At 49.1% G+C, this 20,320-nt stretch overlaps 1 protein-coding gene across 4 annotated transcripts in view; it reads right to left on the reverse strand.

Moving 5' to 3' along the window:
- Positions 1–12,227: 12,227 nt before the first annotated feature.
- Positions 12,228–20,320, reverse strand: part of LRRK1 (leucine rich repeat kinase 1) — a 118,994-nt gene continuing 110,901 nt past the window's right edge. For all 4 annotated transcript variants that reach the window (XM_026001863.2, XM_072737117.1, XM_072737118.1 and 1 more), the window contains exons 30-33: positions 19,338–19,454; positions 15,921–16,771; positions 15,462–15,563; positions 12,228–13,659 (exon numbers count right to left, since the gene is read on the reverse strand). In XM_026001863.2, the coding sequence (XP_025857648.1) occupies positions 13,482–13,659; positions 15,462–15,563; positions 15,921–16,771; positions 19,338–19,454 (1,248 nt within the window). In that variant the 3' untranslated portion in view covers positions 12,228–13,481. The remainder of the gene's footprint in view (positions 13,660–15,461; positions 15,564–15,920; positions 16,772–19,337; positions 19,455–20,320) is intronic.

The following is a 20,320-nucleotide window of genomic DNA, read 5'->3' on the forward strand; positions in this document are numbered from 1 at the left end:
AGCCAACCACACGGTACGGGGCAGCTCCCTGCACCTCTGCCTTTCTCACCGTGGCTGGGGCCTAGTTTTCCGACTCCCGCCCCAGCGGCTGCTCACCACTCAGCCGAATTCAGTGTGACTCTCTGCTCTCTGCATGCCGACCTCTGAGACCTCGGAACATAGCAGTGGATGGATGCAAGGGAAACCGCTAGCAGGGCAACTTCAAGGCCAGGGTTTGGGGGATGGGTGGCCCAGTGGCTGGAAGGGGCCGGGAGATCACCAGAGGGCCTGGGACCCCCTCCGTGGAGGGGATGTCTCCCCCACTGACCAGCAGGCTGAGCTCTAGCCCATACTCTGCTCCACCGGAGGCAATGAACACCTAGCATACTTTAGATACCATTTAAGCCATTTTAATAAATAAAATCCAGATAAAATGTTAATTCACTTCCACTTCTTGAATGCGGCTGGTTGGAGGCCGCACAGACCTATTCCAGCTCTTGCAGAGGTGGAGGTCACTTCTAGCTCCCAGGTGCAGACTGTATCCTCTGCAGAGCTTCCACCCCACCACCCCATCACCCCTCCTCTCCCCACTCCCTCCCTCCTTCCCTCCACCACTTCTTCATCCCCTCATCTGCACTGCACCTGGGGAGGAGTTACTCTGCTCTGAGAGCAGAGTTGACACAGGCTGGAACTTGGCTGGCCTTGAAGGCAGAGGATCCATTCCAGACCAGGCCGGTGGGAAAGATGTCACCTTGCCCTGCACAGCGCCACAGCACAGCTGGGAGGCCACCTGTGGAGGAAGTGAAGAAGCTGGCTCCCTGTCCTGGCCAGGTGCAGTGGAAGCTGGGCCACCAGGCAGAGCTGTCTAGAATCCTCCTGGGCTAGTGTGTACTTGGAGGGGAGAGCAGGATGCGGCTCTCCAGGGCCCGTGGAGACGCGGAGTAGCATCTCCTGGAGCTTCAGAACGTGCCCTGTGCTTTCCCCTTTGATGTTATTTTTTTCCCCCAAATTTACTGAAGTATTATTGGCAAATAAAAATTGTGTATATTTATGGTAGACAACGTGACGTTTTGATACATGTGTCCATTGTGAAATGAATACCATAATCAGGCTAATTGACACCCATCACCTCCAAGTTACTGCATTTTTTTGTGTGGTGAAAACTCTTAAGATTTGTTCTTTTAGCAAATTTCAAGCATGCAGAATATTACTACCTACAGTTACAATGCTGTACATTAGGTCTTCAAAACTTATGGAAGGTTCGTACCAGTGGCGAACATCTAGCTGACTTAGTCAAAGGAGCGTGCAACTCTCCATCTTGGGGTAGTGAGTTCGGGCCCCAAGCTGGGTGTAGAGATTACTTAAAAATAAAAGCTAAAAAAAAAAAAAAAAAGAAAAAGAAAAAGGAAGAAAGTTTGTACCATTTGACCAACATCTCCCCTTTGCACCAATATCCCAACCCCTGGTAACTACCATTCTACTCTCTATTACTGACGTTGACTTTTGCAGATTGCGCATGTGATACCGCGCAGTATTTATCTTTCTGTGCCTGGCTTATTTCACTTTGTCTGATGTCTCCAGGTTCATCCATAGTGTGGCAAATTTCAGGATTTGTTTCTTTTTGAAGGCTGACTAATTTTCTATTGTGTATATGAATCCACACCACATTTTCTTTATCCTTTCATCTGTTGACAGATATTTAGGTTGTTTCCATATAAGTGACCATGAAGCTGCAATGAACCTGGGATACAGATATCTCTTTGAGACGGTGATTTTATTTCCTTTGGCTACATACCTGGAGGTGGGATTGCTGGAGAAGATGGTAATTCTATTTTTAATATTTTGAGGAACCTCTATTCTATTTTCTACAATGGCTATACCAATTGAAATTTCTACCAGAAGTGTATAAGGCTTCCCTCTTCTCCACATTCTCACCAATATTTGTTATCTTTTGAGTGTTTTATAATGGCCATCCTAACAGGTGTGAGGTGATATTCCATTATTGTTTTGATTTGTACTTCCTAATGATTAATGACTTTGAGCAACTTTTCATATATCTGTAGGCCATTTGTAAGTCTTTTTTTTTTTTTTTTGTTTTACAAAAATGTCTATTCAGGTTTTTTGCCCATTTTTAAATCAGGTTGTTTGGAGGTTTTTAAAAAAATATTTGTTTTGTTTTGTTTTGTTTGCTATTGAGTTGTATGAATTCGTTGTATGTATTTTGGACATTAATCTCTTATTGGATATATGTTCTGCAAATATTTTCTTCCATTCCATAGATTGCTTTTTTACTTTCTTATTGCTTCTTTTCCTGTGAAGAAACTTTTTACTTTGATGTAGTCCCATTTGTTTGTGTTTGCTTTTGTTGCCTTTGAAGTAAAATCCAAGAAACCATTGCCAAGACCAATGTCTTCCCTTATGTTTCTTCTAGAAGTTTCATTGTTTCAGATCTAACATTTAATTCTAAATCCATTTTGAATTGATTTTTTTGGGTATTGTGTGAGACAAAGGTCCAATTTCATTCTTTGTGTGTGGATATTCAATTTTCCCAACACAATTTATTGAAGGGATGATATTTTCCCCATTGTGTATTCTTGGTGCCTTTTTAAAAGACTAGTTGACCATATATGGGTGGGCTTATTTCTAGGCTTTTTATTGTATCCCATTGGTCCATCTGTCTGTTTTTATGCCAGTACCATACTGTTTCATTTATTATAGCTTGGTAACATCAAGAAGTTTAATATCAGGAAGGTGACTCCAGCTTTGTTCTTGCTCAAGAATGCTTTGGCTGTTTGGGATCTTTTGTGGTTCCAAGGAAATTTAGGATTATTTTTTCTATTTTTGTGAAAAATGCTATTTGAATCTTGACAAGGTTTGCATTGATTATATAGATCACTTTGTATAGTATTTGCAATATTAATTCTTCCAATCTATGAACATGGGAAATCTTTCCATTTATTTTTGTCTTCAATTTCTTTCACCTATGTTTGTAGTTTTCAGTGTATGGATATTTCACCTCTTTGCTTAAATTTATTCCTCAAGCATTTTTTTTTTAGTGCTATTATAAATAAGGTTGTTTTCTTAATTCCTTCTTGGGTGAGTTCATTTTCAGTGTATAGAAACACAACTGATATTTCCATGTTGATTCTGTATCCTAAAATCTTACTAAATTTGTTAGTTTAAATAGTTTTTATTTTGTTTTTTTAAATGATAATCTGTGAAATTTTATTTAGAGATACAATGTCTGAACAAATTGCAAGATATATTCTTTTTTTTACATTTTTAAAAAATTTAAATTCAATTTGCCAACATATAGTATAACACCCAGTGCTCATCCCATCAAGTGCCCTCCTCATTGCCTGTCACCCAGTGACTGCCATCCCACCACCCACCTCCCCTTCCACAACCCTTTGTTTCCCGGAGCTAGGAGTCTCTCATGGTTTGTCTCCCTCTCTAATTTTTCCCACTCAGTTCCCTTCCTTTCCTTTGTAATTCCTTTAGTATTCCTTATATTTCACGTATGAGTGAAGCCATATGATGATTATCCTCCAATTGGCTTATTTCACTCAGAATAATACCCTCCAGTTCCATCCATGTTGAAGCAAATGGTGGGTATTTGTCGTTTCTAATGGCTGAGGAATATTCCATTGTATGCATAGACCACATCTTCTTTATCCATTCATCTGTCGAACAGCATCGTGGCTCCTTCCACAGTTTGGCTATTTTTGTTTGTATGGGGAGTCTTTAGGGTTATCTATATATAACATCATGTTATCTGCCAAGGCAATTTTACTTCTTCCATTTCTATTTGGATCTCTTTATTTATTTTTCTTGCCTAATCGTTTTGGCTAGGACTTCCAGTACTTTCCAGAAGTGGTGAGTGTGGGATCCTTGTTTTCTTTGTGGTCTTTGAGAAAAAGTTTTTAGTTTTTCACTACTAAGTATGATGTTAGCTATTGGCTTATCATCTATGATCTTTATGATGTTGAGGTATATTATTTATATATCTAACTCATTGAGAATATCTTTTAGCATGAAAGAATGCTAGAACGACAAGAATGATTGTCAAATGCTTCTATTAAGATGATCATATGATAGTTGTCCCTTATTCTGTTAAATGTGAACTATTGACATTGTATATGTTGAAATATCCTTGCATCCAGGGATAAATTTGACTTGATTATGGTGTATGGTTCCTTTAATGTGTTTTTAAAATTCACGTTATTTTATTTTGTTGGGGATTTCTGCAGCTATGTTCACCAGAGATATTGATCTCTAATGTTATTTTCTTGCAGTATACTTGTCTGGCTTATGTATAAGGGTCATGTTGGCTTCATGAAATGAGTTTAGAAGTGCTCTCTTCTCTTGAATGTTTTGAAATAATTGGGAAGAACTGGTATTAATTCTTTTTTAAATGTTTGGTAGAATTCACTACTGGATGACTTTTGTTTGTTGGGAAATTTTTGGTTACTGATTAAATCTCTACCCATTATTGATCTGTTCATATTTTTCTATTTCTTCATAATTCAATCTTGGTAGATTGTGTGTTTCTAGAAATTTATCCATTTCTTCAAGGTTATCCTATTTGTTGGGGTATAATTGTTCATTGTAGGCACTCATGATCCTTTGGATTTCTGTGGTATCAGTTGTAATCTGTATCCTATTTATTTATTTATTTATTTATTTATTTATTTATTTTAAAAAGAGATTTTATTCTAGTAGCTATAATTACAGTGCTTGTTTGTTTGTTTTATTAATTTATGATAGTCACACAGAGAGAGAGAGAGAGAGAGGCAGAGACACAGGCAGAGGGAGAAACAGGCTCCATGCACCGGGAGCCCGACGTGGGATTCGATCCCGGGTCTCCAGGATCGCGCCCTGGGCCAAAGGCAGGCGCCAAACCACTGCGCCACCCAGGGATCCCCACAGTGCTTGTTTGTTGAAATGAAAACTGAAAACAAGTATACAAAACAGTTGATTACTAACCGTGTATTGAAAGCAGTAAGTAAGAGGTTCCACAACACCAAATAAATCAATTCTGGGGACTTCCCCAAGATAAAGTTGAACAGCTCCAGCTTCTTCAGTGTTTATCAAAATACAAAAGAAAACAGTAGAGGTTGTCGTTTCAATGCCAAATCTGACCCTTGCAGGCTGAGGGAGTGAAAGCACATGTAGATGGGGGCCGCGGGGGCTGAGGCGCTGGGATGACTGGCCTGCCCGCCCGCCCGCACTCCTGCCGCTGAGACCCCAGGTGGCCCGGAGCCAGCCAGATGCCCACGCCGCCCCCAGGGAGGCCGTGGTCCCTCCGCGGGGTCCGTGGGCGGTAGCGCAGCCCCCAGCCCGTCTCCTGGGCAGCCGTGTAGGCACAGGCACAAGCACAAACGCTAGGGGATGCAGCATGACCTGAGACAGAGAGATCACAGGGACCCTATGGTGACTCGTTCTGGCCCGTCTTCCGTTCCCAACGGGACACAGCCCACCGTGGACTGGACTCTGGCCTCCACTGCAGAACCTACACTAGGCACGTTTCTCCCTTCTGTGTGTTCAAGTGTTCTCCTTTTCTTGTATTTGTAACGATTTTAAAAATGCACTGAGTTGGGTTAAAAACCAACCACGAGAATGGTCTCAACATAGACCTAAGCCCAGAGGAGGCATCAGGCTGGTCCACATGGCGACCCCGGAGGCCCGCGTGCCTAAATCCCTTCTCAGTATTGAACTCTGGGTTGATTCTCTTTGTACAATAAAAAAAGCTGAGTAATATTGCATAGGAGCCCCAGAAACTGCCTCGTTGGGAACACAAACTATTACATTAAATAAAAACCCGGCTGCAGGCTGCGGCTGCTGTTGACAGCTGGTGAAGCACCTGCGCCAGACCATGGAGACAGCTCTGGCCTCACCCCACAGGAAGGAAGAGGGTGCAAGGGGGGGGGGCGAGGGGCCGGGGTGCCTCCCTTCTGGTTCCCGAGCTGTTTGCACAGTCAGTCCAGTCCCTCACAGAGCCCGTGCCCGCTTGTGCGCAGGCGGCCTGGGTGTACCGGTTCCTGTGGTGCAGGCAGTGCACCCCGGCTGGGCGGTGATCTGGGCTGTGATCTGGGCCGTGAACCTGGCCGTGATCTGGGCAGTGATCGCAGCCGCGTTCCGGGTGCTCGGGAGGCCCTGCTGGTTGGCCACGCCAGCAGGGCGGCATCCCCGGCATCCGCAGCATCCCCGTGCTCATCCTCCGCCAGCATCCTCGCGGGCTCCCCACGGCCTCATTCACACCTCTCCCTCGTTGCTGTCACCCCCAAAGATGAGACGTTGCGTGTTCTGGAAGCAGTGGCACCACAGAGGCCGCCCACGGCCCCCACGGCGAAGCTGATGTTCTTGTGCTCCAGGGTCCCCACATCGAAGCCTATGGTGGGAATGGGGGTCACGATCTCCCCCAGCTTTAGCTGGTACAGGATGGTGGTCTTCCCCGCAGCATCCGGGCCCACCATGAGAAGGCTCATTTCTTTTTTGCCAAAAAAGCCCTTGAACAGGTTTGCGAAGGTATTTCCCATGCTGTAGACTGGTGCGAGCAGCGCTGGCCAGAGAAACCCTCGGCGGCCCTGTCAAGGCTACTGCTCCGAGCCAGGCGTTGGTTTCACTCCCACCCCTTTTATTTCTAATTTTATGTATTTGGATATATTTTTTTTAGTCTAGCTTTTGCTTGCCAGTTTTATTTTTTCAAAAAGCAAGTTGACATTCACTGATGTTTCTTACTGTTTGTCTAGTCTCTGTTTCATTTATTTCTGCTCTGATCTTTATTTCCTTCTTTATGCTAACTTTATTTTTTTTAGTTTATTATTTTTCTAGTTCCTTGAGGTGTAAAGTTACATTGTATATTTAAAATCTGTTTTCCCACAGATTTTAAAATCCCACGGATTTTAGGCATTATCTCTGTAAACGTATCCCTTGGAATTGCTTTTGCTGTACCCCATAAGTTTCGCTATATAGTGTTGCCATTTTTGTTTGTTTCAAGATATTCTTTGGTTTCCCTTTCAATTTCTTTTTTGATCCAATGGTTGTTCAGGTGTGTGTTGCTTAATTTCCATATATTTGTGATTTTTCCAGTTTTCTTCCTGATATTAATGTTAGTTTCTTACTTAGCATTGTAGTCAGAAAAAGATACTGATGACTTCAATCTTCTAAAATTTGTTGTGACCTATTTTGTGACCTAACATATGATCTATCCTGGGGAATGTTCGTATGCACTTGAGACGAATGTGTATTCTGCTGCTGTTGGATGAAAAGTTCTGTATATGTTTTTTAGGTCCATGTAGTCTAAAGTGTAGTTCAAATCCAGTGTTTCCTTGATGACTTTCTGTCTGGGTGATCTAGCCATTGTTGAAAATGGGGTTTTGAAATCCCCTACTATTATTGTATAGTTATTTATTTCTCCTTTTGCAAATTTTAATATTTATTTATTTTGATGCTCTGATATTAGGTGCATATATTTTTACAATTGTTATATCCTTTTAATGATTTGACCCCTTTATCATTATATAATTAGTTTCTTTGTTTCTTGTTACTGGTTTTGACTTAAAGTTTATTTTGTGTAAATTTAGTTATCTCTACTGTCTTTGGGTTTCCATTTGCATAGAATATCATTTTCCGACTCTACACTCTCAGCCTATGTGTGTCCTTAAAGTTGAAGTAAAGTCTCTTATAGACAGCTTTGGATCTTGTTCTTTATCCATCCAGTCACTCATTGTCTTTTGACTGGAGAATTTAATCATCTATATTTAAAGTAATTATCGATATGGACTTACTATTGACATTTCATTAATTGTTTTCTGCCTATTTTATAGTTGCTTTGTTCCTTTTTTCTGTCTTGCTGATTTCTGTTGTTATTTGATGATTTTCTATTGTGGTGTACTTTGGTTCCTTTGTCTTTATTCTTTGTGTATCTACTATATGTTTTTGCCTCCTGGTTACCATGAGGCTTACATAAAACATAAGCCTGATAAGAACCTGTTTCACCCTGATAAAAACTTAACTTTTATCACATACAAAAACTCTACCTGCTGTGAGGCATGATGAAGACTGTCTTCTGGTAGGGTCTCTATTCTGCAGTAGTCAGGATGGAAGAGAGAGGTTCTACAGTGGCATGCAGGGCCTGTGCAAGGCCATCAACCATCTTGGCCTCCCCAAATGTAGCTAAGTCCCACTCCTTGAAGGTTTACTTCTGCAGAATCATACAGATGTGCACAGCAGAGCCCCTGTGTTGATCTTTCTTTTCATCACTCAGACCTCCCCTGTGTCCTCTGTAGGTAGAGGGAAGGTGGGGCAGGGGTCTGCCCTGGAGTGGGAGAAATGTGACTGGGGAGAGGTGGGAATAGGATGCCATCCTTTTCTGGATCTTTCTGACCTGTAGATCAGAGAGATGGCAGGGGTTGGGGGGCGGTGGTATCCAGAACTTTAAGCCCATAAACCTGAAGTACCTTCATTTTTTTTTCTCCCTCTGCTTTCAGTTAACTCAGATTTGTGAGCAGTTCCTGGGTGCAAGGCTGGGAGTTGGGCTATGGGCATCCTGCTGGACTCCTGTGTTACTGCCTGTACACTGTTGATGTTTGGTTAGTCAAGCTTGTGGATCTGCTAAACACAAAACAATCAACCTCTCTTTAAATGTTATACTCCTTATATACCTAATATGTAACACCTGAGTCTTGACCAATTTCCCCCATTAAATATTGATTTAAAATTCTATCGAGTCTCATCACATTTAACTAAAAATCAAAATATTAGACTACCTTCAGTGCTTTAAATACCCTAAGAATCAGATAAAACATACATAAAATGCTACATCTGTTATGAAACCAAGTACTCACTATAAAGCAGACCCAAACTCTACTTGTTCCACATGACCCCCTATCTTATAGCCATAGTTCTTCCAAGTGTTTCTGAGCCTTCCTAGGTTGTAATGACAAGGGAGGGAGTGGTCATGACTAGGAGGTGGGGAGGGTGTCCTGGCTCTGGATTGGGGGCTGGGCTGGGGCCATTACATACACTGTCCCTCCTGATTCTGACAGGGTGTGAACTTCCATGACATCTCACAAAGAAGAAACCAGGGTCACAGAAGTGGGGGTGGGGGTCTTGCCCAGCATTCAGGGTTTAAAACTTGCGGGAGATCAAAGTGGGCTTTTGGGTAACCTGGATGCAACCCTGGACCTCTTTTTAATTGTGGCTGTTCCAGGGAAAAGAACTATAGCCCATGTCCAGCCTCTCATGATGCAGCAGTAAGCTCTCAGGGGCAGGTCTGGCCACAGAATGTTCCAGTTCATCATTGCTCGGGTCTCTCTGCCTGAACTTGAACAGAAACTTGTTAGGCCCAGCCTGAGAGCATCACTTGTTTGCCTTCAGGGCTCAAGTTGTGCTAGTGGAAAACGTACACGAACATTTAGGAATTGCACTGGGCTGCTAGTAGTGGAGAGTTGGAAAATATTGGTTTAAACAAGGAAGCGATTTCTTGGTCCATGAGGTAATGAGGAGACTGGGGGTGAGCATCCAGGGCTGGCATGGAGGGCTGCCTCCCTATCACTGTCCCAAGATCTTCCCAGCATCCCTGGAGGGCCCTGTGCTTATGTTCTGTTGAGGACCAGGGAGGCAGGGGCAGGGCTCAAGAGGTTCCCATCGAGTCAGCCCTTTGGTGATGCTTCCCTGAAGCTCGACCCATTGGCACACCATCCCTTCCCTGTAAGGGAGGCTGTGAAATGATGCACCACAAACCATGGTCTGTTACCGAGCAGTCTCTGCCAGGGCTTCTCTAAGTGCTGTTTTAACTGACTGCCCCCACCTCCCTTGGCCCTATTTCCTTCAAGACTGCTCCATTCTGCCCAGGATAAGACATATCATTAGGCACTTAGGGAGCAGAGGGTTTGAGGCCCCAGGCCCTGACACGCCAGAAGACGTGGCTTCTTCCAGGGTAGCAGCCTGCTGGCATCTAGAGGGGTTTCACGGTGCTGTTTTTCTGTGGCCTTGGTGGGAGGGGGTTCTGTGTCACCATGCCTCCTTCAGGCTCCAGCAGATGCTTTCTGCAAGAGGAGAAGCAGAGAAAGCAGCACCTATTCCCATGGTGCAAGGGGCTGGGCAGGTAGGTGGGGTCTAGTGCACCCCCAGGTAGGGTCATTGCAGAGACTGCAAATAATCAGTGGCTCTGGAAGATGGTGACCAATCGGTGGCCAGTTGTCAGAAAGTGCTGTTTTCCCTGGTGCAGGGTGGTGGGCAGGAGGTGGGAGGAAGCTGGGTGCTTATCTGCTGGGGAAGGGGCTGTGATCCTGTAGTTGGGCTGCACGTGTTCATAATATTATGGGGAAGGGCAGACCAGGGTCACAGCCCACTGACCTTTGCCAACTGTTCCCCAGACCCCCCAGCTGTCCTCCTACTGTGAACATCGGCCTCTGCCTGCATCCCAAAGACAGCCAGGGTAGGTTCTGCTTGAGCTATGAGGTCAGATGGCTGGCCCTGCCCCTGGAACCTGATACCCTCCGTGGGGACTTCCCAGGCGTCTGGACAGCAAGGCAGAGGTATGTCATTCCTGGGGCCCGGGTCCCTCCTGACCTGACTTACCATCAAGGCAAGGCTTATATACAATTCAAACAGTGCAGTGAGGAAAGTGTAAGGCAAAAGCTAACGATCTACTGCTCTATGCCAGGCCTCAACTCTGCTCCCCAGAGGCAACCGATGCCTACCCAACTCTCGGGCATCCTTCGGGATATTTTCCCTGTGAATTTCTTTTTTACTCAAATAGTAACTCTACACACACCACACTGTGAGTTGCTTTTGAGAAAAACAATGCATTTATTATACCCTGGAGAACATGTCGGACCAGAGTACGGCAGCATGGCTGGAAGTTCAGGCACTTTTTGACTTCCCTCCTGATAGAGGTTTGGGTTGTCTCCTGTTTGGGACCATTATAGGTGATGCTACAGCGACACTCTTGTTCTTTACCTTTGGGTATTTTCACAGGAAATTCAGCATCAAATACTTAAGTGGGACTGCTAGGCTAAATGGTCTGTGCATTTGAAATTTTGATGGATTTGGATTTATCCACCAAATTTGGATGGCCAAAAAGCCCTCTAAGGGGTGGCCCCACGGTCAATTAGCTCCTGTTTAGCCCACTTTCCATTTAGCAAAGTGATTTTAAAAGACAGGTCATCAAACGTCCCTGCCTAAAACTTAAAACCAGTAGCTTTGATGGAGATCCATGCCTATAGAGCCGTGCCTAGTGGGCCTCTGAGCTCCCCCTTCTTCCAAATGTTCCAGCCACACTAGCTCTTCATCTGTCGTTCCCGCACAGCAGCTCAGCCCCACCACAGGGCCTTTGCACATGTGGATCTTCCAATGTGGTACCTGTGGATCTCCACAGGAATGCCCACTTGAGTGTAGTAAATGACATTTTGCTGCTGTCTTCATATCTATTTCCTCACTGTTGGGTGAGGTTGAGGGCTTTTTATGTCCTCTGCCTTCTTCCTTTTGTGTTTCCTCTTATCGAAAGGTATGAACTCTTTGTATGTAAGATATAAATGAGCTGTTTGCCTCTCATTTGTCACCAATATTTTTTTCGCAGTTGACTGTCTTTTGACTTTGTGGTAGCTTTTCCATTTAAGTTTCTAATTTTTATGTAGTGAAACCATTTCCTGCATGGTTTCCAACTTTTGTGAAGAGGTGCCCCAAGCTGGCTCCATGAGGCTGTGGGCTGAATGGCTGGCCTCTTGTCACAGAAGCTTATGCCTCAGTCTGGGGGGAGGCCAGGTCAGAGAGATGGGTCAGGACTGGATCATGGGGGCCCTGAGTGTCAGCCTAGCAGTTGGGATGCAGGTTGTAGAGTGCAGGATTGGGGCAGGAGAAGGACAGGCCCCAGTTTGCAGTTGGGGTGGGTGGGAGTAATGGGGCAGCTGTGGGGTGCTGGGATGGGAAGGGCAGGAGAGGAGTGACCACTGAGGACCAGCTAAGGGATGAGGGTGGGATGTGAAAGTGACATGGACAGGGGTGCAGCCCTGCAGCCCCTGCTGGACTTGGTGCCCAGACCAGCAAAAGGCAGTGGGGAGGTGGAAACTGACAGAGTGGCTGCCTCTGCCCGTGGAAGCTGCTGTGGGGCTGCCTGCACAGAGGCAGCTGTAGGCAAGGTTGGCGGGGCTCCCCTTGCACCCCAACAGTGAGTGGGCCTGGCCGGGACAGAGCCCGTGCTGTTACTCCACACTCTACAGACAGAGGCTGTGACATCATCCTCAAGAGAATCGGTTTATTTTCAGATAAAAGGAACCACATTTGCCCACATATCCCAGCGAATGTTAAGTCTGATTCTTATAACTTAATTTTACAAAAAGGTCAAAACCACTTAAGTATGACCTCATGTTCACACCACCATTCTGGGTTCAGCAGCCTCAAATGATTATTCTTGGTAGCGACATGGTACATGTGCATGTGTGTATGTGTGTGCATAATTTATAAAAACTGTTGCTGTCGTACCCACAAATCCCCCGTTAACAAGTCTGAATTCTATGCTTTGCTGTTCATGTGTGTAGTCAATGTTTAGCAAATACATAATTTGGTATAAGCCCCATATGATGTGATTTCACAACCGGGGCCTAACCACTGAGCTATTACTTAATTTGCTAAAGTGATAAACAAGATTATTATGTGCAAACAAACAGGGCTTGTGCTCCAGCTGCATCCAAGTTTATTTCATAAAGCTATAAACACATGGCCCTTTCTTAAGTCTTGCTGATTGAGTTCCCCCTGCCTTTTGTCGGCAGGAGAAGAATGTAGAGGCTGAGTGGGTGCTCTGGGCACTGTGCTAGCTCTTGGCTTTCCAGCTATGTCACTTAAAGGAACTCATTCATTCCCCGGATTGGGCAGTGCTCCTCCCCGAGGGTCCTTCTGAGGGCTTCTCACACAGAGACTTTCCTGAGCGGGAGACATCTGATCTTGGCTTGCCCAAGCGGGGGCCCTGGGCCCCGGGGACCCAGGGGCTTGTGAAATGTGCTGAAAGCCTGGAGGCCACTGGGGGAAGGGGCAGAGGTCGCAGCCCCCTCCCACCCTGCCCTGAACTGCTCCCCAGCTGAGAGCCTCTAGTGTAATTCCATCCCAGAGCTGGGTAGGAAAATGGGCAGGCCCACTATGCCATGAGGGCCCAGCCCCACCTTGTGTGACCCAGTCAGGAGCGGGATCCCCCTCCCCTGCTCCTGGAAGTGGATAGAGGAGGCAGGGGGAGTTTCCCCCAGCCAGGCCCTACCATCTTCTCTTGGGTTGTAAAACCAGCAATGGGAGAATGGAGGTAGGCAGCTAACTCTGCCCTGGGGAACCGGGGAACCCCCAAACCACCACCAGGGTGGTAACTTTTCAGCACTTCTAGCAGCAAGTGGCTCACGGGAGAACCCAGTCTGTCTTCTGAGTCCTTCAGTGGGTGGTGGGCTGTAGCAGAGGGGTCAAGCCGCTGGCCCCGGGGCAGCCAGGTCTGGAAGACCGTCATTCCATAGGAATTACCTTCTCTTCCGCATGCAAGCCTCCAGCCGGCCCAGCTCCTCATACGACTGGTAGAAAACATCAAACTCCCTGGTGCCCCAGCCCCTCCAGACAGCCAGGCACCACTCCGTGTTTTCGTTCTCAAAGCCGCACACAACTGTGTCCTTTGCAACCACTGCCGCATCCATAAGCACCCTACAGAGAGAGGGGAGGTCTGAGAAAACCTCCAGGGGTCCCCGCTTGGTCAGAGCCAGTCTGGGGGTATCTGTACATTCCAGCCTGGCAGCAGTGATGTGCTTGGATGCCTGCTTCCCCGATGGTCCAACCCGCAGGCAGAGGCTTCCTAACAGAAGAGCCTAGGGCATCACTTGGTGTTCTTGGGGATTGCCTGTAAGGGACTCACCCCATGAAAGGCCACAGATGCAACGAGAACGGGTGGCCTTTGTCACTGGACCTAGACCTCCATGTGTCCAGAAAGCACCATCGATGCTGCTTGTCAATGGCCCATAATGGATTTGAAGCACTGACTTTGTTCCCTTGATATCAGCTCAGGCCTGGTTCTTCTCCCACGCTAAATTCCCAGTGCAGGAAATGCATGATGGTATATCAGAGAGAAAACCTGTGCCAACATGTCCTAACTATAGGCATGTGTTTTTTGAGGCTGTAGATGGTTTTGCTGATCTGTGCACACACCGCAGGTTTCCTGCTGGGCCTCAGCCGGACAGGGTAGCCCACGTCCCAGCCCTCACTGCCGTGCGCTGTGGCCAGCACGCAAACCAGTATGAGCAGGGCCTCTAGCCTCCTCGGGGCCTTGCACACTGCGGGAACTCATTAGGTTTGCGCTGAGGGAATCAGTGTCTCAGATACATTGCAAAAAGCTGGAGGGATCGGGCTATGGCCCTTCTATCAGCTGGCCGCCTGGGCTGATTTCTTCCTACAGAGAGTGTGTCTGGTTCCTGGTAAACCTGCCTTGGGGCTGCTGAATAGGAAAAATATCGTTAGTGAAAGTTTTAGGGACACTAACGATGGGTGATCTGAGGTCAACAGGCCTGGGGCTCTACAGAGTCGCCTGCTCCCCAAGAAGCCCCACCTGTGATCTGATAACTACCTCAGCCCACAAAGTCAGCTGGGGCTCAGTAGAAAAAACAAAACAAAACAATATCCAGCTCCTGTTTCTGGAATTACTGGCAGAGCAGGGTCAATGGATCTGGTGACTCCTTGAGAATGTTCAATACTTTTGGGCAAGAGAGGGGACCCGCCATAGATGTTTCTTCTCTCATTGTCATCCTGGTCTGGGGCAAATAGGCCGAATGGGATTTCTCCATAAAGGAGATTTGTAGTATGAGGCTCAGCAGACAAAGTGAGGTCAATGGATACTGCTGTGGATACTGCTGGCTGCCAAGGGACTCTGGGAACCAGGCGGTGCTGGCCTCCCATGTTCATGGCCATGCACACTGCATCCAGATAGGCTGTCTTGCTCCAGAATGACCCTCACAGTGGAGTCTGGCCTGCCTCCTGGCAGGACCCCCTAGAAGATGGGTATGGAGCCATGGCTGAGACTGGGCTTGGGTATGGTAAGGGGTGGTGCATGCTAGGTCTGTGGCTCCTCTAGGTGCTATATGGGCAGGTGGAGCACCCCAGGAAGGGCCCTCCTGCTTGCTGGGAAGTCCAGTGAATCACCTGGCTCCCTGTTTCCATTGCAGTTGAACTCTAGCCCTGGAGACATATATCCCAGGCAGGACACTTGGTTCATAGGTGCACTGGGTACCCCAGAAATAGCCAGCCCTGGCCAGTGGCTAATGCTCGGTTCAGCTGGTACCTGCTGGGCCCCCGAGGAGCTGCCTGGAGGACCCCATCTTGTTCCTGCTCTGCCTTATGGTCACATCAGTGGATGTGGAGGACAGAAGGGTGAGAGGCCACTGTGTGGGGGCGTGGCAGAGGGGCCTCGATGCCCCACACCATAGGCCCGGGCCTACAGGTGGTGTCCTGAGACTTACCCACGTGGAGTCAGCTCACGGGCTTTTAAGACAGCAATGACTCGGCCCCGCTGGCCGCTGGCGTCCTTCTCCAGGCCGATGACAATAACATCGCCGCCTCGCCTGTGAAACCAAAACGGAGAAGGGGAAGTGTTTTGTCCCGGGCTGCGCTCTCCAGGGGGAAATGGAGCTGGCGGGCACAGAGGCAGGGCAACCAACTCGCGTCTCTGCGACTGGATTGAGTTACTGGGAGGGCACCGCAGCCGGGCCCAGGAGGCCTTTCCCAGCGGGAAACCGAATCTCCGCTGACCACGGCTCTGCCTCGAGGGCCTGGTCAGCTCCCCGGGGGGCAGATGAGCCAAGTGCCACCGTTCTCAGGTTTGCTAAAGAGATCCCTGGGGGTGGGGGGATGGATCGTGACAGCACCTGCCAGCTCCCGAGGCCCGGCCAGGAGCGCACCCCCCCTCCCAGGAACCCTACCTGGGGACCCAGATGACGTCCTTCACGGCCAGGATCCTCACCGCCTGCAGGTGCTGGCTGAAAGCCTCCCCGTCCACGGGCGTCAGGTCGTGCTCGGACCTGTCGGAGCCTGCCGTGGGCTCGTGCAGCCTGTCAGAGTCCTCGCAGTCGGTGGAGAAAGGCACGCTGGAAGAGCTTGCCGGGGAGCAGGGCAGGCTAGAGGAGGACGCGGGGGCCCGGTGCGGGGAGGAGGAGGAGTAGGAAGACATGGAGCAGTAGTCGGTCAGTGAGTCCTGGTGGGTCAGGATCTGCGTGCCCAGCTCCTCGCTATACATGATGCTCACGTCTGCGATGGAGTCCCCCTCAGGTTCTTTGGGGCTGGCTGTGTGGCGGCCCGGGGACTCCGGACCCAAGGGGCGCACGGGAAACATGTCTCTGAGCGGGCTGGGGTCCCCACAGAAGTACCGGGCGCACAGCTGGTAGGTGGCTGCGTGGTACATCACCAACAAGTTGGCCCTGTTGTCCAGGCACCAGACAACCTCCTCCCCCCTGCACTCAGAGCTGCACACGAGCGAGGTGACCACCGAAGGGGCCAGGTAGGGCTCCAGCCTCCTGCTGATCTCCAGGGCTGCACAGTCGATGACCAGCAGGCCCGGTCCATTGCTGTACCAGACCTCAGACCCGCTGTTGACCACCTCCATGGCCTTCACGGGGTAGGGGTTCTGTCGCATGTCTTCATCTGGGATGCTGAACTTGGACCTGTTGGCCGTGTGTGAACACAGGTAGGAGCAGCTATTGTCTGGGACACCGCGCACCACGGCAAACACTGCCACAAGCCCGTCATCTAGGCCTGCCAGCACCAGGTAGGAATTCTGTAATCAGAAGACCGGACTGCCCGTTGGTTCCACGCAGTCCAGGAGAGAAGCAGAGTGGGCCCAAGGCTCATCTCTGCACCCACCCAAGCATGCCCAGAGAAGCAATGTTCCCCAAAAGGCAGGGGCTGCCAGCAGGACCTCCTGGGCATGCTCCCAAAGGAGGCGTAACTCAAGCCTGGAAGAGCCATGCCCACCCTTCCTGCTGCAAGCAGGAGAAGAGCAAGCCTGGGAAGAGCGTGGCTCACAGCCCCTGGCAGGGAGCACGTGTGGCCTGCACTACACGACCTTCCTTCGCTCAGGCTGGGTTCCTGCAGCGTGAGCAGGAGGGGCCCTGCCTTCTCCTTCGGGTCACAAGGGCCTCCATCAGAGACGGGATGTGGTTCTGCTTGTTAACGATGTGACAGCAGGCTCTGCGTGCTTGCCACTGCCGCCTGGGCACTGGCCTGCCATAGGAAGGGCTGAGTCTCATCCATCTCTGTGACTCCACCTGGTTTTCTGCACTAGCAGATGATAGGTGCCTGCTGAACCTATTCTTGAAGAAATAGCTTCCAACCGAACCTTCTCATGGAGGTGCTTCTTGGACATTGTGCCTACACTCCCCACTTACCACACCTATTCTGAAATGCCTCACTGGCAGTGCTAAGGTCCTGGGGTTGCTCTCCACCCCTGCAGTGAAGCTTTTTTTTTTTTTTTTTTAATGTGATCTTTTGTAGCCACCAAGGTCAGCAGGCAGAGGCCAAAGTTGCAGGGACAGGGCTGATTGATGCCCCCGTGCCCCGCCCTAGGGTCTCCCTGGAGCATCTCTGCAGAGCTGGGAACAGAGGGCAGTGTCACACCCTGGATGCCTGCCTAGGGCTGAGGTGGGATGGGCAGAGTTCAGGAGAACAAAGCTGAAGCCACGACAGAGACAGAGCGGGGACCCAGGCTTTGTGCCAGAGCGAGTGAGCAGCAGAAAGCCCTCTTTCTGGAACCTGGAGCTACTTGGGAACTCAGGTGGCCAAGGAAACAAGCAAACCAGCTTCTAGCTCAGCAGCAAGGCCAATAAGCCCAAAGAACATTTATCAAAATCCATTTTCAGAATTGTAGGCAAGAAAGCAGCCAAAGCAAACAGGAGCAGAGTCTCTATCTGAATCCCGGCTCCGGGCCCCAGTCAGGGCGGTGAGCCCCACAGCCCAGCTGGGTGTGAACGTGCGCGTGCAAGAATGTAGGGGCCTGCTGTCGCGGCCACGGGGCAGCACGGCCTCCGAGGGGCAGGCGCCCTGACAGGGAGGCTCCGCACAGAGCCGGCTTTATTCCCTCTGGTCATGAGGCTGGTGGTGCCCTGGCTCAGGGGCTCTGGCCAGCAGTGGCCTTAAATAACGCTTTGTGTCATGTTCTCCCGGGCTCTGGGGCAGACCGGGTCCTGAGCTGCCTAGCCTCGCCCGTGGGGCACACTCATAAATGACCCTAGGGTTGATTTCAGACCTTCTTTTTTTTCTTTTTGTTTTAAAAAAATAAACTGGAGTAGGGTGAAGAGCATATATATTTCACGACTGTCAGGAAGTAATAATAATGGTCACATTTACCCAAGTGTGTGGGTCCAGGGGTCTGGGTATGTCATGCCCAGAAGGAAAGAACCTTCTTTTACCTCTTCTTATCCTCATTTTACAGATGAGAAAACTGAAATTGGATGATGACAGCTAACATGTTTTAACCAAACATCACCTTGAGCATTTACTAGGAGCAGAGGGGTGGGGATGGGGGATGAGGATAAGCAAAGCGGGAGGGCTGAGACAAAGGCAGAAGAGCAGTGCCTGGACTCGGAGGCCAGAGAAGCCTGAGAGCACCACTGAAGGGCTGGGGCCAGGCTGGGGCAGCTTCTCAGAGCAGGCTTGATAGTCCTTGACCCTGAGAACGGAGTGAAAGGTAGTCTGGCAGGGGTGTGTGGGGTGGGGCCATTCCTAGCTGGAAGGGTCCCCTCAGAGTGCGGTGCTGGATGGGATGGGGAGCGAGGAGCCAGCTGGGGGAGCTTGCCGGGCCTGCAGAGGTGCCCAGTCCCATCGGAGGAGTGGTGGAGCTGCCTGAGCCCTGGGCTGTGGAGATTTATCACTTGGGGTTCCATTTCAGAGAGGTGGGGGATGGAAGGTAGAGGAAATGGACCAAGAGGCAACCCAGGTCTCAGGCTGACAGTGGGCGCTCCAGAAGGGGGTGGGCAGGGCTGCCCGCACTCTGGAGAACCACTGCTACCCAAAGGGGAAGGGCACATGTACAACGGCTCTTTATACCATTTGTACCAAAAAGGGGCCTCACTGGAATTGGGGCCGTGGCATTTGCAGGTGCAATGCAAGCTTTCCACTCAGCTCATAGTTTTGCTTTGCTAGTGACACAGGTTCTTGAAAAGGCACAAATGATGGCCTGTCTCTCTAAGGCTGAGTGTGACCTGATCTGGGCTTGGTGGTCCAAGAGGCCATGGCTTTGCTCCCACTCCTCATACCCCCTCCCCCTAAGCTGAGGTGGGGGGGCCACCCCAACGGAAAAGGAAGGGAGTCACAGACCTGGGCATCCACCTTTTCCCTTACCTCACCTTTTTAATAATAGGCACGGCCAACAAGCAGGTGACAACAGCCGGGGTGTCCAAAGCCCGTTGGGGTGTGTTTAAGGGGCACATGCCCTTGAGGCTGTAGATGTAGATCTTCTGGTCCTGTAGAGGCAGACAAGCCAACATGAGACCCAGGTTGGAATATATCTGCCAATTTTGTCTTAGGGTCCCTTCTACCTCAGGAATCCCTTTGTGCCTTAAAAAGCAACATGTGTTGGGGGTTTTCAGGTTGGTTGGTTGCATATTCCTATTCTTTGTAGAAATGTTGAAAACTACAGAAGAGTTGAAAGAAGAAACATAAAATCATTCATATCCCATTTCTTGGAGAAAACCTCCATGGGGACTTGGGGCCCAGACTCCTTTCTCCTGGGTATTTGTGGGTGTGTCCTCATTCCTGGCAAAAGTGGGACCACCGACTGTGCTGTTTCCTCACTTTTCTCGTGACACTGCATGGTGGGTAGAGGGGAAGCCCTGTCCTGCCTGGCCTGCAAGGGAACTGTATTTGAGCACCTCGTGCTGCCCATCGCTCAGGGGTGCCACAACCTGGCTAATCTGCTATCAGATGCTCAGTCCTGTTCCAAGTTTTTGCTACTGGGAATTACACAGGGATGAGCAGTCTTACAGACCTCCTCTGTGGATCTTGGCTGGCTGCACCAATCTCCCCCACCTTGCCCCGCTCCACCCCATGGCACCTGTAGCTTCAGAGCATTACTGATTGGGGCATTCCTCTCTGGATTTCTCAGAAGACAGCTCCTTGGGCCTTCTGCTGATTTCCTTGACCTGAAGGCAAAATGCCTTCAGAGCTGAGTGCATTCCCTGGGGAGACCTGGCAGTGTTATAAGAAACCCAGTGTACTGGGGTTCTCCTTCTGCTGGGATCCTGCACCTGATATTTCTCTCAGCTGGGTCCCAGTCACCCACCAGGGATAAGGCAGGTGGTTGCCCTTGGTGACACGCTGCTGCTTCGCA

The sequence above is a fragment of the Vulpes vulpes genome, chromosome 14, assembly GCF_048418805.1.
Source record: "Vulpes vulpes isolate BD-2025 chromosome 14, VulVul3, whole genome shotgun sequence".
Lineage (NCBI taxonomy): Eukaryota > Metazoa > Chordata > Mammalia > Carnivora > Canidae > Vulpes > Vulpes vulpes.